This window comes from Oryctolagus cuniculus, chromosome 13, assembly GCF_964237555.1.
Source record: "Oryctolagus cuniculus chromosome 13, mOryCun1.1, whole genome shotgun sequence".
Taxonomy (NCBI): Eukaryota; Metazoa; Chordata; class Mammalia; order Lagomorpha; family Leporidae; genus Oryctolagus; species Oryctolagus cuniculus.
This window is the reverse complement of record NC_091444.1, coordinates 93,707,027-93,724,497: the sequence shown is the minus strand read 5'-3', so window position 1 is coordinate 93,724,497 and position 17,471 is coordinate 93,707,027. Positions and strand designations below refer to the sequence as shown.

The 17,471-nt window shown below is 48.7% G+C and overlaps 1 protein-coding gene across 4 annotated transcripts in view; it reads left to right on the top strand.

Moving 5' to 3' along the window:
• Positions 1 to 17,471, top strand: part of PFKP (phosphofructokinase, platelet) — a 68,940-nt gene that overhangs the window by 25,684 nt on the left and 25,785 nt on the right. For all 4 annotated transcript variants that reach the window (XM_051832425.2, XM_051832424.2, XM_008274007.4 and 1 more), the window contains 6 exon segments: positions 804 to 881; positions 5,527 to 5,716; positions 8,262 to 8,427; positions 10,055 to 10,099; positions 10,324 to 10,432; positions 16,530 to 16,625. In XM_051832425.2, coding sequence (XP_051688385.1) covers positions 804 to 881; positions 5,527 to 5,716; positions 8,262 to 8,427; positions 10,055 to 10,099; positions 10,324 to 10,432; positions 16,530 to 16,625 — 684 coding nt within the window.

Here is a 17,471-nt window from a genome sequence, read left to right as displayed (position 1 = left end):
CCGCCCGCGGCGGCCATTGGAGGGTGAACCCACGGCAAAGGAAGACCTTTCTCTCTGTCTCTCTCTCTCACTGTCCACTCTGCCTGTCCAAAAAAAAAAATTATTTTTTTTTCTTTTCCATCGTGAGGTAGTGGTTAGGAGTTCACAACAAGAATCTGTAATGAGCAAGCTTTTCTAAATGTTTAAACATTATTATTTGATAAATTAAAAGCTTTGGCTAGTGACATGTGTATATAAAGATGCAAGTGATAATATTTTTTTTTGCATTTCTTGATCTTTCATATTCTGTAGGAAAAAGTGAGTTACATTTAGAATTGAGGGGTAGTTACTCTTGTCTGTTAGGCAAAAAATCAGTTGTTACTGATTGGAGGGTAAGGCAGATGCAATTATTACTCAGCTGTGCTGAATGTACATTTAATGCATATCTAAGGTAACCTGGATTGCCCTGGGAAATAAGGAGACCCTGACCAAATGCCTTCATGTATGCTGTGTGATTGACAACAGTTTGTACTTGAGTGTATGTGAAGTTGTAAATGTAGCATAAATATGTCCATTTTCAATCTCAGGAATCATTAGGCAGTAGACCGAATACTCTTAAATGAGAAGTGAAATCTGGATGGTTTTCCTACAATGTAATACTTCCATTCAGCCCTTGTGTTTTGTGCTATCTTCTAACCGCTGGACGCTTAAGGAACTAGGATTCCTTGTCATTTGTGTTTCTTCTTTATATGATTAATATATTGATTTCCATCACAGCAGCTTTCAACCCCTTTCAAACAAGATTTTCATTTTTTTCCATCCAGGGTTACCAAGGCATGGTGGATGGAGGTTCTAATATTGTAGAAGCCAACTGGGAGAGTGTCTCAAGCATTCTACAAGTGGTAGGTTCCTATGCTGCTGTTTGTTTCTTTCACTAAGGAACACTTTGAGTTTGAAACTTTTTGTTCTTGTGCTTCTGTGACACTGAACATACTGACGCACTGACTGGTGTTGTTTTTACCTGCTTACTTGGGAAGAGAACATCTTTAATTACATTAAAAAATTAAAAGCTCTGCATTATGTAGACAAGGGACGTGTCCTTGCAATAAAAATTTTACGTTGGGGCAGGCAGTTGGTTTGGCTGTTGAGATGTTCAAGTCTCATGTCAGAGTGCCTGGGTTTAATGACTGCCTCTGGCTCCCACCCGATTCCAGCATCCTGCTAATGCAAACCCTGGAAGGCAGCCGTAATGGCTCAAGTGCTTGGGTCCTTGCCAGCCATGTGGGAGATGGGGATTGAGCGCCTGGCTTTGGCCTTGGCCCAGTTCCAGCCATTGCAGGCCTTCAGGGAGTGAACTGGTATATGAGAGATCTCTCACTGTCTGTCACTCTCTGTCTCTCTGCTTATCAAATGAAAAAAAAAAAATTTAAAGTTCTGTACGATAGCCAGGGTTCATCCTGGTACTTTCAGCAAGATTTTGTCTATTTAGAGCACAGTGATGTTGGGGCCACTTTGGCTTGTTGCAGCTGTGTGTGTAGTGGCAAATCTCCATGCCTGTTGGGTTTTTGCACATGCCTTGGAGTTAGGCTTAACAAAGCCTGGGAAAGCTTCCATCTGGCAGCCTTCGAGGGCTATGGGTTTAATGGGAACACTGCATCCCCGTGTTGGTCTGAATGAGACAGGGCTCATTGCCTTGGTGTGCACAGAAATGAAGTAATTGCCACTCCGGGCATGCAGAACAGTTGCTTGCTTTGAATTGAAAGGACAGCTAGCCAAGAATTGGTATGCCTAATCATTTCTATTGACACTTTAGCTTAGTGAAGGATCTGAAACAGGTGAGCAAAGCAGATTAGCTGGAAAGAGTGGACTTCGTGTGAGGCCCTTGTGGTTCAGCTTTATTTTTTTTAAGGTTTATTTATTTGAAAGGCAGAAATACAGAAAAGAGAAGGAGGGAGGGAAAGAGGGAGAGAGAGAGAGAGGGAGAGAGAGAGAGAGAGATCTTCTATCTGCTGGTTCACTCTTCAAGTGGCCTCAATGGCCTGGGCTGGGCCAGTTTGAAGCCAGGAGACAACAGGTTCTTCTGGGTCTCCCATGTGGGTGTGGGGGCCCAAGGACTTGGTCCCTCTTCCTCTGCATCCCAGGTGCATTAGCAGGGAGCTGGGTCAGAAGTAGAGCAGCCAGGACTCAAACCAGTGCTCTTCTGGGATGCTGGCACTGCAGGTGGAAGCTTAAACTTCTGTGCCACAGCACCGGCCCCGTGGTTTGATCTTTTAAAACATATAGTTTAAGCTATGGCTCATTTGGAGTACTTTCTAATAGAAAACCAAATGGGTACAGTCACTCTGAAGATGCTAGTGTTCTTTCTCAGTGCTGGCCGCAGACTCTGTGTCTGCACTTGGTACGTCCTTGACACTGCTGTGCTTAGGAAGAGACTGAAGACAACTTTGACAACCACAGTAATTAAATCGGGCAGTATTCGCAGGACAACGTTGGCAGTCAGAGGAGCGTTTCTCTTCTACACTTATGATTGAGATAGGAATACCGGAAATACATGGATTGCTGGAGGGAGAGAGAGAGAGTGTGTGTGTGTGTGTGTGTGTGTGTGTGTGTATATGAGTTTGTGAGCGGTGCCTCCTCCTTGGCAACTTAGCTTTTCATGGTTTCACTCCTGTGGCTCTGTCCATCATCATCTGTGGTGTTGGTATTTCTGGGTTGCTGATGCTGCTCCCAGCTGTAACAGATCACGTGAACCTCCTGTACTCCCTGCCAAATCAAAGTCCAGAGAACAAGCTTATCCCGGCTCTAAACTCCCACCCGGGTCTGCGGTTTTAGTGATGCCACGTCGTAACTATGTCCGAGTCACACCTACCGGATCCAGGTTGGGCATCCTTACGCCAAAATCTGAAGTGCTGCATAATCTGAAACTCTGTGAGCATTGACACGAAATCACAAGTGGGAAATGGTTCGTGTGCACTACTGTAAACGTACTGTCTGATTTGTGGTTGAGCTGCTGCCAGGGCTACCTGCAGCCTGGGTTTGAGATCCCTCCCTGCTTCCAGTTCTAGCTTCCTGCTGATGTTCATCCTGGGGGGCAGAAGCTCAAGTAGTTGGAAGCACTAGAGGATCTAGACGGGTTTCTGAGCTCCTGGCTTCTGCCTGGGCCAGCCCTGGCTGATGCACACAGTTTGGGAGGGGGCTGTGGAACTCTTAGGACCTTGGTCTTGCTGTCTCTCTTGAAAAAAAAAAAAAAAAAAAAAGTTGGGAGCTGGCATTAGCAGCAGGTAAAGCCACCTCTTGTGATACTGGCATCTCATGGGTGCCAGTTTGTGTGCTGGCTGCTCCACTTCTGATCCAGCTCCCTGCTAATGCCCTGGAAAAGCAGCAGAGGATGGCCCAAGTTCTTGGTCCCCTGCACCCATTTGGGACACCTGGAAGAAGCTCCTGGCTCCTGGCTTTGGATCAGCCCAGCTCTGGTCATTGCAGCCATTCGGGGAGTGAAACAGCAGATGGAAGCTCTCTCTCTCTGTCTGTCTGTGTCTCTGTAACTGTCTTTCAGATAAGTAAAATGAATCTTAAAAAAAGGAAATTGATTTGTTAATGTTTTACAAAGAAAATTATATTGCATCCATATTTTATTGAAAAAAGTATAAAATTACCTTCAGGCTATGTGTATAAGGCGTATGTGAAACAAATTAATTTTGTGTTGGGACTTGGTACCTTTCCCTAAGATATCTTATGTATGTGCAAATACCCCAAAATGCAAAACACTTGTGGTTCCAACTGTTTAAATGAAGAAACAATCGAGGAACACTAACATAAGATTGCTGTGCTATGGATATTAATTTCAGGTTTCTGGGTATGGTAACTTTTTTGTAATGACTTGAACAAATCCACGGTGATAATTTTCATGCAAAAACATGAATTTTTCTGGTTTGAAATAAGACTTTGTAAATCAAAATGAGTTGTGCACGTGCACTCTTGGAATGTCTAGACACTTAGTATGATGTAAGTCCAAGTATGATTTTAATTCAAGGGGCTTCTGTTATTCTCTGTCCGGACGGAGGTCTCTCACCAGCCCCGAGCGCAGCACCTTGCACAAGCATCAGGCTTTATGAACTGAGTTTGTCTGAGGGCGAGAGTACAAATTAAAGTTTTATAAGTATATTCATGATTTATTTAATGGAATCTTGAATTTTCTTTCTTTCTTTTCTTTCTTTCTTTTTTTTTTTTTTTTTTTTTTTTTTGACAGGCAGAGTTAGACAGTGAGAGACAGAGAGAAAGGTCTTCCTTTTTCCTTTGGTTCACTGCACCCCTCCCCCCAAGTGGCTGCTGCCATGGCTGGCGCACTGCGCTGATCTGAAGCCAGGAGCCAGGTGTTTCCTCCTGGTCTCCCATGCAAGTGCAGGGCCCAAGGACTTGGGCATGCTCCACTGCACTCCCTGGGCCACAGCAGAGAGCTGGACAGGAAAAGGAGCAACCAGGACAGAATCCGGTGCCCCAACCAGGACTAGAACCCTGGGTGCCAGCGCCGCAGGCAGATGATTAGCCTCGTGAGCCACGGCAACTGCCAGATTCTTGAATTTTCTAAATACCCTTTGCAGTCTTTAGTTTTTGAAAAATTGAGTATGAAAAATCATGAGTTAGCTGTCCAGGAAGTTTGGGTGATTGGATTTTATTTCTTTTTAAGATTTAGTCATTCATTTGAGAGGCAGAGTTATAGACAGAGAGAGGGAGAGACCAGAGAGAAAGGTCTTCCAGCTGCTGGTTCACTCCCCGAATGTCTGCAATGGCTGGAGGTCAGCTGACCCAAAGCCAGGAGCCAGGAGCTTCCTCTGGGTTCCCCACGTGAGTGCAGTGGCCCAAGCACTTTGGCCATCCTTAACTGCCCTCCCAGGCCAGTAGCAGAGAGCTGGACATGAACTGGTGCCCATATGGGGTACTGGTGATGTAGGCGGAGGCTCCACCTACTATGCCATGGCACCGGCCCTGGGTGACCAGGTTTAAGTTTTCTGAAGATTTATCCTTTAAAAGGGGTGGGGGATGCGTAGTACAAAAAAATGAGCTCCCTTCGTTCACAGCTTCCTATTCTTTTTGCTTGAACAAGGGGTAAGATCTGTTCTCAGAAGGGGCGCTTTGGGCAGCTGAGGTCTGCAGACCTGCTATTCTCTCGCTGGGGCTGATGATGCTGGCATTGTCTCCATAGGCACCCGCCAAGCGCATCTGGTGTCGGGACAACTTTGGCACAGGCCCGCTGGATGGCTGCTCAGGCCTCACCGGCTCTTTTGCACTCTGCCTGTTTCATGGATAGCCGTCCTTTGTCTTTATCTGCACCCTACTTGGCCACTCCTGGACATGGGCATGTGTTTCTTGGTCCATGGAAGTCTAGTGTGGGACTAATGGGAAAATCGCAAGCTTTTCTGGTCAACTGACTTCAGCGAGGAAAGTGAGGAAGGCTTGAATTTGAAAGTCCTGTGTTTTTATGTCAGCCTGAACACATGCTGATGACCTGGCCTTCTGCGCTTGAACCTGCTTTTGTGTGTCTTCCAGGGTGGGACGATCATCGGCAGCGCGCGCTGCAAAGCCTTTCGGACTCGCGAGGGCCGCCTCAAAGCTGCCTGTAACTTGATCCACCGGGGCATCACGAACCTGTGTGTCATTGGTGGCGATGGGAGTCTCACAGGGGCCAACATCTTCCGGATGGAGTGGAGTGGCTTGTTGGAGGAGCTGGCCCAGGATGGTGCGTGTCTGCTTCCGCTCGGGGCCGTTCTCGGGGTTTCCTGTGCCCTGTTGGTCTTCCCTGGCCTGCTGCAAAGCTCTGGAACCCACACATTTGCCTGTTAAGGGTCACTGAAGTAGGAGTAGTTGTTGCTGGGGGCAGATCTTACAGAAATGACACTTAAGAGTGATAATTTAGCATCACTATGTATGAGCCACTGGTTGAACTTCTGCATTGACAGTTGTATGGGATCTTTGCAGGGGCCGTCTGAGATAGGTGATTTTCTTTAGCCACGTTTTACTGGTGAGGATTGCAGGACCATCGAGGAAGCCACACATGTGTGCAGGTAGAGCAGATAACCACCCGTCCTTGGGGGCAAGCAGCAGCACATTGAGCCAGTGCGACATCCCTTCAGTGCACTGGGGACTCTTTAAACTTCAGCTGTTGGGGCCAGCGCTATGGCAGACTAAGCCTCCATCTGGGGCGCCAGCATCCCACTTGGGCTCTGGTTTGAGTCCTGGTTGCTCCACTTCTGATCCAGCTCTCTGCTGTGGCATGGGAAGCAGTAGAAAATGGCCCAAGTGCTTGGGCTCCTGCGCCCATGAGACCCGGAAGAGGCTCCTGGCTTTGGATTGACCCAGCTCTGGCCATTGTGGCCTTTTGGGGAGTGAATCGGCAGATGGGAGACCTCTCTCTCTCTCTCTCTCTCTCTGCCTCTGCGTCTCTGTAATTCTATCTTTCAAATAACTAAATCTTAAAAAATAAAAAAAAAAAAACTTTAGCTGTTCCAAGATTTTAATTTAGGTGACCATGATCTCCCATGATATCATTCCTTATTGCTTTGACACTGTTTAGTGAGAGTGTCTGAGAACCCTATACTAGTTACACTGTAGTTTTCATCTCTTAAGGTTGTTGTTAGAGAATTCTGATGTAATTTTTTTGAAGACTGATTTATTTATTTGAAAGTCAGAGTTACAGAGAGGCAGAGAGAGAAACAGAGAGAGGTCTTCCATCTGTTTGTTCACTCCCCAGATGACTGCAACGGCCAGAGCTGAGCCGATCCAAAGCCAGGAGCCAGGAGCTTCATCCAGGTCTCCCACACAGGTGCAGGGGCCCAAGCACTTGGGCCATCTTCTACTGCTTTCCCAGACCATAGCACAGAGCTGGATCGGAAGTAGAACAGCTGGGATTTGACCCAGCACCTCTGTTGGATGCTGGCACTGCAGGTGGCAGCTTTACCTGCTATCCCACAGTGCCATCCCCAAGAATTCTGATGTGATTTAAAAGCTGACCAGCAAATGCATACTGTCCAAAATAATATAGCTTTATGGCAGACATAGACTTGAGAGAGAGCACTTGTCTGCAAGGTTTGTTAAAGTCCGTTTAGAGGATGGAGACCAGCTGTCAGATTGGAAACTTTAGGGGCCTGCAGAGTGTCTTGTCCACCTCGTTCTGTTCTGATACAGGCCACTCGGCATGGAAGAGGAACAGTGGCCATGAGTCCAGGCCTCAGCCTGCCCTGCCACTTTTGACTGCTCTAGTTTCATTTATGTGCAGTGGCCTAGCCCAGGGCCTCCTGCCCTGAGGGTATAGTCAAGGGGTCGGGAATGTCCAGCCCGCAGGCTGTACAAGGCTCACAAAATCATCTGGTCTGGCCCGGCCAAGGCAACCACAGGCAGTACTTGAAATTCAGTACACCTATATAGCAGACTCATTTTTAAGTTGATTATTTCGTATGGCACACAGATGATGTGATAAATATCTGAATGGACCTTGGCAGAAAAACAGGTTCCCCACCCCTAGAATAGTCTCAGCAGTCTCCTTGTGGGTCTGTACAAAATCAATAGGAACATGATGTCGGATACTTAAGCACTTCATTCTGAAATTGTCCCATGTTCTTCTTCAGGGCCATGTCATTGTCTGAAGCCATTGCAAAGTAAAACTAAGATGTTTTTTTTTTTTCCTTTCACCAAGTACAACATATGGGTCCTTTCCTGTCTGATTTTTATAATTTAGTGATCTTTCTAAGTGCCAAGTGACAGCTCCCATTTTAGGAAATAACTTAGACCTTTGTCTGTCTTTTCTTTCCGAAAGTACACAGACTCAGGTTGCCTAACAGTTCTGAGAAAATGAGGGGCCGGCGCCGTGGCTCACTTGGTTAATCCTCTGCCTGCGGCACCAGCATCCCATATGGGCGCCAGATTCTAGTCCTGGCTGCTCCTCTTCCAGGCCAGCTCTCTGCTGTGGCCCAGGAGGGCAGTGGAGGATGGCCCAAGTGCCTGGGCCCCTGCACCCACATGGGAGACCAGGAGGAGGTACCTGGCTGCTGGCTTTAGATCAGCGCAACGCTGGTTGTAGTGGCCATTTCGGGGGGTGAACCAACGGAAGGAAGACCTTTCTCTCTCTTTCTCTCTCTGTGACTCTACCTGTCAAATAATAAAAAAAAAAGAAGTTTAGAATAACTGATTTCTCTACCCATGGGCCATTCCATCTCACATTCCATCTCAGATCCATAGAACTCACCGTTGCTGTCAGTTATGAAACAGGCTGTTTGTTCCCAATGTAGGCAAGATTGATAACGAGGCTGTGCAGAAGTATGCTTACCTCAACGTTGTGGGTATGGTGGGCTCCATCGACAATGACTTCTGCGGCACGGACATGACCATTGGCACGGACTCGGCGCTGCACAGAATCATCGAAGTCATCGATGCCATCATGACCACGGCCCAGAGGTAAAAGGACTTGGGGACACCAGCAGGGCAGAGTCCACTTAGGTTCTAGCCTTTGCGGCTGGCTCTAGGGTGTTCTACAAGTGGAGGTCCTGGTACAAGGCTTGTAACCTGGGGATTACAAACCAGTACAAGAAAACTATTCTACTGTCCATTTTTAAATTATTTTTTTTTACATTTTTTATTTGTTGGTATTTAGAGAACAGATTTCAGGAATTTCATAGATACCTTTCCAACAATACAATGATATGATATGAAAGTATCATTTTTAATTTTCTTTTTTTCTTTTTTTTTTTTTTTTGGCAGGCAGAGTGGACAGTGAGAGAGAGAGACAGAGAGAAAGGTCTTCCTTTTGCCGTTGGTTCACCCTCCAATGGCCACTGTGGCCAGTGTGCTGCAGCCAGCGCACCACGCTGATCCGATGGCAGGAGCCAGGTACTTCTCCTGGTCTCCCATGCGGGTGCAGGGCCCAAGCACTTGGGCCATCCTCCACTGCACTCCCTGGCCATAGCAGAGAGCTGGCCTGGAAGAGGAGCAACCGGGACAGAATCTGGCGCCCCGACCGGGACTAGAACCCGGTGTGCCGGCGCCGCAAGGCGGAGGATTAGCCTAGTGAGCCGCGGCGCCGGCCTGTTTTTAATTTTCAAATGTTGCTTTTCTTCTTTTCCTGGTTGTAAAGGAAGAATGTATTTATGGGAGAAGAATTAGAAAAGAGAAGGGGCAAAATATAATAGTTATCTGAAGTCCTGTTGAAAGGTCTGCTGGAAGAATGAATAGCAAGAGTAAAATTATTGTGAGTTCTGCCACACTACTCATTGGAGATTGGGGTCAGCATTGCTGTCCCACTAGGTGTCCAGTCTGCAGCTCTACAGATATGCGGCTGGAGCAACACCATTGCATCCCAGGTGATACGGACTCAGGAGAGACCTTCACTAAGCACCCTTAATAAGGCACCCGAGCGTGTCTGAGGCATTTTGCATGAAAACCATGTGAAATAACACACAGGGCAAGTGTCTCTCATTTGACAGCAGAGGGGATTGAGACTTGGAGCACTGGGACAAGTCCCCGGAGCATAGGGCCCCCTGAGTCCTTCCCGTGTGTCTGTCCCGTCCACAGCGCTGCCTCGCTGCACTGTCTCAGCCCATGGTTTGGACTCCAGGGTGACTGGAAAACCACGTCCTGTCTTCTGAGTTGGAAGAATCCGTTGGAGCAGTCAGATTTCTCTGTTGCACAGAAAGACGGTAGTCCCTGGGCACTCACTGAGCTGAGTTTGTAACACTCAAGACTCACGTGTGTACCTGGTTTATATCCAGCTCCCGGTACTTGCCAGAAGTAGCTGACTTGGCCCAAGGTCGTTCTGTTGGCAAGAGCCTGGAAAAGGGTCCTAGGCATACGTGTTAGGGGCACAAGCAGACAGATACTAGCAAATGCATCACTAGAAAGTGCAGTTGCTGCTGCAGCCTGCTGTGGGGTGTTTACTTGTGTAGAAAGTGGGCCGTTTGAGGGAAAGCTTAGGTATCTGTCAAAATCACGAAGCAGGCTTTCTGTCTCGCGCGACTGTGACAGCACTGTTGTCTGTGTTTCTCATGCCGTTCCCAGCGGTGGTAACGGAAGTTCCTTTATTCTTCAGCCACCAGAGGACCTTCGTTCTGGAGGTGATGGGAAGGCACTGTGGGTACGTATCTGCAAGACGCCGTTCAGGTGCTAAGGACCCTTGCTTGCGTGTCACCTCCTCGGGCGCCCGCGACCCCACCTTGCAGTTGCTCCCACGGAGAATTCACAGAGGAGCAATAGTCCAGTGGTATTCTGCCCAAGTTTGTCACTGAGCTTGGGTGCCCCCGAGTGACCTTGTGGGAGATTCCTCTTCCGTGTGTTGATGCTGCTGCTTTTTCGATGCAGGTACTTGGCCCTGGTGAGTGCCTTGGCCTGTGGTGCAGACTGGGTGTTCCTTCCGGAGTCCCCGCCAGAAGAAGGTTGGGAGGAACAGATGTGCGTCAAGCTCTCGGAGGTAATTCTCATTCTGTTGGCGTGGATCACCGGTGGTTTCGGGGCGGGAGGGGAAACAATTTTTTTTTTTTTTTTTTTGACAGGCAGAGTGGATAGTGAGAGAGAGACAGAGAGAAAGGTCTTCCTTTTGCCGTTGGTTCACCCTCCAATAGCCGCTGCGGCCGGCGCGCTGCGGCCGGCGTACCGCGCTGATCCGATGGCAGGAGCCAGGTACTTCTCCTGGTCTCCCATGCGGGTGCAGGGCCCAAGCACTTGGGCCATCCTCCACTGCACTCCCGGGCCACAGCAGAGAGCTGGCCTGGAAGAGGGGCAACTGGGACAGAATCCGGCGCCCTGACCAGGACTAGAACCCGGTGTGCTGGCGCCGCAAGGTGGAGGATTAGCTAGTGAGGCGTGGCGCCGGCTGAAAGCAATGTTTTAATCAGGACTTTGAAAAGACTCCAGAATTGCCAGTTGGGGCAGCATTCTAAGCAAGTGAAAGCTTGCTGATTGTTAAGGTGATGTCAGATAGGTGGCACGGATCTGCATATATTGGCCATTCACGCCTGTCTCTTCTTGCGGTTGCTAAGAATCATGTCATAGAGAAACAGCTGGACCTGTGGTTTTTGTTTTTTTTTGTTGTTGTTCAGAGCAGTGGTTCTCAGTTTGAGTCGGTACTGTGAGATCACAGCTATTAAATGAAATCCGATTTGGGGAGAACATCTGTTCCCTGTCCTGCTCCTGTAGCCCTGAGCTTGCACAGACCTGCGTTCTGACTCTCCAATTTTAATTCCCCTAAAACACTTGAGTCAGATGCTGTGACCCCTGTCTCAACTGCAAGGAGTCCCTCGTGTTGGGATTTGAGATTCGACTGCTGAGCCGGACTTTTCCTTGTGTTGGGGGTTTGCTGCATGTTGGTTTCACAATGTGAGCTGTTAGTTTGGGGGTACATTTCACTCTCATGTGTAAGAGATCTCATTTTAAGATAATGCTTAGTTTCAGTTCATTTTCATTCCCTTATTTTAATAGCAATCCTGACACACTTCTCTAGGTAACTTGTATAAGCACAAGGGAACAGATTAATTTTAGTTTTCAACAAAATTCCCCTAATGAAGATCAGGTATGCAATAAAATATTGCTATTACCTCCAAGGTAACAGATTCGCATAAAAGGCTCCAAACAACCTACCTAATAGGATTTGCTCTCATAAAAGTCTGTGTGAGAAATGATTGGAAGCTGTACCTTAGCTTGGAGAAGTGGTGCGTGCTTTTGAAGTTCAAGTTCTTATTCCACTAAACCAGTAATTATGGTGGATGCCCAGAGTCACGCATTACCACCCAAGCAATGAGATCCCTAATCCTTATTCTTACTCAGGCAACATGAACAGTGTTCTCAGCTCCTGAGTTATAGCTATAGCTACCTCAGCTATAACAGCTTATATGTAACTGTTCCATGAGATGAGGGTTGACATCCATTAAAAAAATTTGTTTTTTGAAAGGCAGAGTGACAGCAAAGGCGAGACACAGAGAGAGTCTTCCATCCACTGGTTCAATGCCTAAATGGTCGCAATAGCCAGTGCTGAGACAGGCTAAAGCCAGGAGCCCAGAACACTATCTGGCTCTCCCACGTGGACAGCAAAGACCCACGTCCTTGGGCCATTTTCCACTACTGCCTTCCCAGACACGTCAGCAGGGAGTTAGATTGGGGATGGAGCTGCCAGGACTAGAATCGGTGCTTTGGTATGCGATGTTGGCCTTGTAAGCAGAGTCTTAACCCGCTGCACCCAACTCTGCCCTGTCATTTCTGGGTGGCCATGAGGAATATCTGCTTGGTTAGCACCACACTGGCCATCACCTCAGAGATTTCTACCCCCGAGGGGCTATGACCAGTCCCTTCCTGTCCTCTGCCCTCCCTGATGGGGTCCCTGCCCTGGCCTGCAATGACATTGTCATTGAAGACGTCCTCATGGCTGTGGGCCCACTGGCAGCCCTGCAGAGGTGCAGAAACAAGCTGGCACTCACTCTTGGTGCATGGCAGACAGAAAGACTGACTGCAGTACGGCTGGGGCCTTGGGAGTCATTTGGCTTTTAGCTGCTGATTTTAATCCATAGGTTCCTTTTTTTTTTAAGATTATTTATTTGGAAGTCAGAGTTACACAGAGAGAGGAGAGGCAGAGAAAGAGAGAGAGAGAGAGCGAGAGCGAGAGAGGTCTTCCATCCGATGGTTCACTCCCTAATTAATTGGCCGCAATGTCCGGAGCTGTGCTGATCCAAAGCCAGGAGCCAGCAGCTTCTTCTGGTCTCCCACGCGGATGCAGGGGCCCAAGCACTTGGGCCATCTTCCACTGCTTTCCCAGGCCATAGCAGAGAGCTAGATCAGAAGTACAGCAGCCGGGTCTCGAACTGGTGCCCATATGGGATGCCAGCGCTTCAGACCAGGGTGTTAACCCACTGCGCCACAGTGCTGGCAACCCCCCCCCCTTTTTTTTTTAAACTGTATAGTTATATCTGCAAATTTCCTTGGGTTCCAGACTTTATATATGGCACCATCGATCATGACAAGAATCAGAACATTAGATAGAGTTAGGACTGATGATTTCCACTAACCAGTGTGTAGAAACACTTGATATTGCTATGTTTGCCATTTATTTTTATTGGTCATTAGTGTAGTGCTGCAAGAATTTTTCCAGTTTTTTTTTTAGATGTTTATTTATTTATTTGAAAGTCAGAGTAACACAGAAAGAGGACAGGCAGGGAGAGAGAGAGAGAGAGAGCGAGGTCTCCCATCCGCTGGTTCACTCCCCAATTGGCTGCAATGGCTGGAGCTGCGCTGATCCGAAGCCAGGAGCCAGGAGCTTCTTCCAGGTCTCCCACACGGGTGCAGGGGCCCAAGGACTTGGGCCGTCTACTACTGCTTTCCCAGGCCATAGCAGAGAGCTGGATGTGAAGTGGAGCAGCCAGGTCTTGAACCGACACCCATATGGGATGCTGGCACTTCAGGCCAGGGTGTTAACCTGCTGCGCCACAGCACTGGCCTCCAGTTTTTTCTTTTCTTTTTTTGACAGGCAGAGTGGACAGTGAGAGAGAGAGACAGGGAGAAAGGTCTTCCTATTCTGTTGGTTCACCCTCCAATGGCTGCTGCAGCCGGCGCGGCGCGCTGCAGCCGGCGCACCGTGCTGATCCGAAGCCAGGAGCCAGGTTCTTTTCCTGGTGTCCCATGTGGGTGCAGGGCCCAAGGACTTGGGCCATCCTCCACTGCACTCCCGGGCCACAGCAGAGAGCTGGACTGGAAGAGGGGCAACCGGGATAGAATCCGGCGCCCCGACCGGGACTAGAACCTGGGGTGCCGGCACCGCAGGCGGAGCATTAGCCTATTGAGCCATGGCGCTGGCCTGGCCTCCAGTTTTTTTAAAAAAATGATTTATCTATTTATTTAAAAGGCAGCATTAGAGAGAGGCAGAGGCAGAGAGAGAGAGCGAGGTCTTCCATCCCCGATTCACTCCCCAAATGGCCGCAACGGCCAGAGTTGGGCCAGTCTGGAGCCAGGAACCAGGAACAACTTCCTGGTCTCCTAGGAGGGTGAGGGGCTCAAGGGCTTGGGCCATTTCCTATTTCCCAGGCCATAGCAGAGAGCTGGGTTGGAAGTAGAGCAATCAGGATTCGAACCAGCTGGGATGCTGGCACTGCAGGCTTTACCCACTACGCCATTGCACTGGCCCTGAAATATCTTGCAAGATCCCCCTAAATGTGTATTTTGGTATTATATTTAATAGAACTCTCTAAGCATCAGAATTCCTAGGACTAAACCTCAACTCTGTTATTACCCTGATGACTTTAGTTAAATAAAATTACCTTCCTATGTCCTACTCCTTAGTGTGTGTGTGTGTGTGTATGTGTGTGTGTGTGTATGTGTCTGAAGACTCAATGAATGAATTAGTTAATCCAAGTAAAGAACAAGTAGTTGCTCAAACTATACAGACAGGTTTTCTTCCCATGTCAGCCTATATGGATGACCTTCGGCATACTGCAGTTAATGAATGAAGCATCACTCTTTGGGCAGCCAATATTTATGGATATTTCCCTTTCACATTTGCTTCCAAACAGTGCCGAAACAGCCACTCTTTACTCCTGTCTTTGTATTTTTTTTGTTTGTTTGTTTGTTTGTTTGGTTTTTTTTTTTTTGACAGGCAGAGTGGACAGTGAGAGAGAGAGACAGAGAGAAAGGTCTTCCTCTGCCGCTGGTCCACCCTCCAATGGCCGCCGCGGCCGGCGCGCTGCGGCCGGCGCACCGCGCTGATCCGATGGCAGGAGCCAGGAGCCAGGTGCCCCTCCTGGTCTCCCATGGGGTGCAGGGCCCAAGCACCTGGGCCATCCTCCACTGCACTCCCTGGCCACAGCAGAGGGCTGGCCTGGAAGAGGGGCAACCGGGACAGAATCCGGCGCCCCGACCGGGACTAGAACCCGGTGTGCCGGCGCCGCTAGGCGGAGGATTAGCCTAGTGAGCCGCGGCGCCGGCCCCTGTCTTTGTATTTTTAAGAAATTATTTCTGGGTAGCACCGTGGCTCACTAGGCTGATCCTCCGCCTGCGGCGCCGGCACCCCCGGTTCTAGTCCCGGACGGGGTATCGGATTCTGTCCCGGTTGCTCCTCTTCCATTCCAGCTCTCTGTGGTGGCCCAGGAGTGCAGTGGAGGATGGCCCAAGTCCCTGGGCCCTGCACCCGCTTGGGAGACCTGGAGGAAGCACCTGGGTCCTGGCTTTGGACTGGCGCAGCACGCCAGCCGTAGCGGCCATTTTGGGGGGTGAACCAACGGCAAAAGGAAGACCTTTCTCTCTGTCTCTCTCTCTCACTGTCTAACTCTGCCTCTCCAAAAAAAAAAAAAAAAAAAAAAGAAAGAAAGAAAGAAAGAAAAACTATTTCTGACTTGCAAATTCTTCAAAGTGAATTACATTTATTATCTGTCAAATGGTGACATTAAAATGATGTGTCTGTGACCCCTGATGCTGAGCCAATGTGAGCTTGTTAGGACAACCTGCTTCTGAAGAGGGCAGCTCCAGGCACTGTCAGCTCTGGGTCCTTGACCGCTACCCCAAACCTCTTCTCTGGGAGGGTCTTTAACTTGGAACTTCCTAGAAAGCGTTCTCATTACGCACTGAGAATGAGTACATCCTCATCAGAGACTGCTCTGTTCCTTTTGGAACTTTGGCTAAGTTCACATGAGCACTGTGAGTTTAAGTACAGTGTAGTCATAGCAGCCACAAGTGTTCAAATGCCCTCCCCCTGTCCAAGGGTCAATGTGACTACCCGAAACTCTGTGTCTGGGCTCTTACGTCCTCTCCTGCTTCCGTTTCTTTCTCTGTCTCTCTCTCTTTTTTTTTTTAACATTTTATTGAAATGCAGTGTACCTACCATGAAATGTACACACATGTACAGATCAGTGAGTTTTTTTGGTCACTCATAACCAACACCCAAATTAAGAACAAAGCATTATTAGTATCCTAAGAGTTCTCATTATTTGCCTCCTCTCCATTTTTTCTGCCTTTTCTTTTAATAACACGTGGAATAAGAGTGTAGCGTCATTTACACGGCACGGTTCATTTCTGTGTCCCACCTGTCTGCTTCCTGTGCCCCAGTGCAATATGATCGCATTGTAATGGTGGAGAGTTCTTGGCCTTGTACAATGAGTAGTTTGGGGTGGAGGCTGTGTTACAGGGAGGAAGGAGGAAGCTCCAGATTCGAAGGAGACAGAAAGTGAGGCTTGTAGGAGACTCCAGAATGGCCGAGTCCAACCTCTCACGATAGGGGGATTCCTGTCAATCAGCCAATCAGCACCCTGCCCCTCTCTGTCACTGTAGCGTTGCCTTGGCTACCAGATGGTCAAGTCTCTCCCATGCTTTGCTCTAGCAACCTCTGCCTTCATGCCGGTGCCCACCCCAGCCCCTTCTCTGCCTGTCTCTCCAGAGCACCTTTTTGCTTCTTCACAAGCAGTTCTTATGAAAGAGATGAGGTGCAGATTGCTGCCTGGAAAGATGCCGGTTTAATCGGGACAGAGTTCACGGTTTTCTTGTGATGATAAACAAAAGATTATCGGTTTGAGCATTTTTATTTTCTATTTCCTAAGAACCGGGCCCAGAAAAAAAGGCTGAATATTATCATTGTGGCTGAAGGAGCAATTGACACCCTAAACAGGCCCATCACCTCTGAGAAAATCAAGGAGGTAAGCGTGTGCGATTTCTCACCTTGACTCTGGCACCTGCCTGGCGACAGGAGCTGTCAGCACGATGCCAGGGTTTTGGTTTAGAACACTGCGTTATATTAAACTTTTTGTTGTTGTTGTTGTTGTTGTTTACCTCCGATACTTAACAGTATTTTCATCATGACCTATAACTTTCATGGCACGGAATACATCCAGCCCCGGGTCTCCAGAGAGCCAGTGTTTCCTGTGTTCTCTCTTGCCCCATTCCCAGGGGCTCTGCGACTCCCCCAGCGGAAACAGAGGGGAGATGGCGAGAGAGGCCAAGCCTGGCCTCTGAGATAGGGGGTTCCAGCCCAGAGATGTTGACCACTCTGAGGATAGGGAGGACTGATGACAGCTGGCCTAGGCTTGTCCCTAGAAACGGGACTGTCCTCCTAGTCCCAGCCCTCCTTGTAACCCAGGTATCAGCTGAGCGCATGCTCAGAAAATACGGGCTTCAGTCCGTGCCTCCTCGCTGCCCTGCAAAGGACAGACCGTGGCAAGCGTGTAGCCCTGGGGCTTGCTCCCACCGACACTTGCCGTCTTGATGGGACTCTGACACTTAGTGAAGATGATGGAGGTAAATGGGCACATCACACAATGAAACCCTAGGCAGGAAACCAACTCTGGCCCAAGCTGTAGGTCAGGGTAACAGCCGTGACTGAGCTGGCTTTGCAAAGTGGCGTCTTCAGGGTTGATAAAGGTGCAGAATCGGCCTCTTACTGGTTCTAGTATCAGTGCTGCAGCTGGGTATTAAATGACTGGCAGGTCCTTGGGAGAGATACCTGCCAACGTTGACAACAAGCCGTCAGTAAAACCTGGACTAAG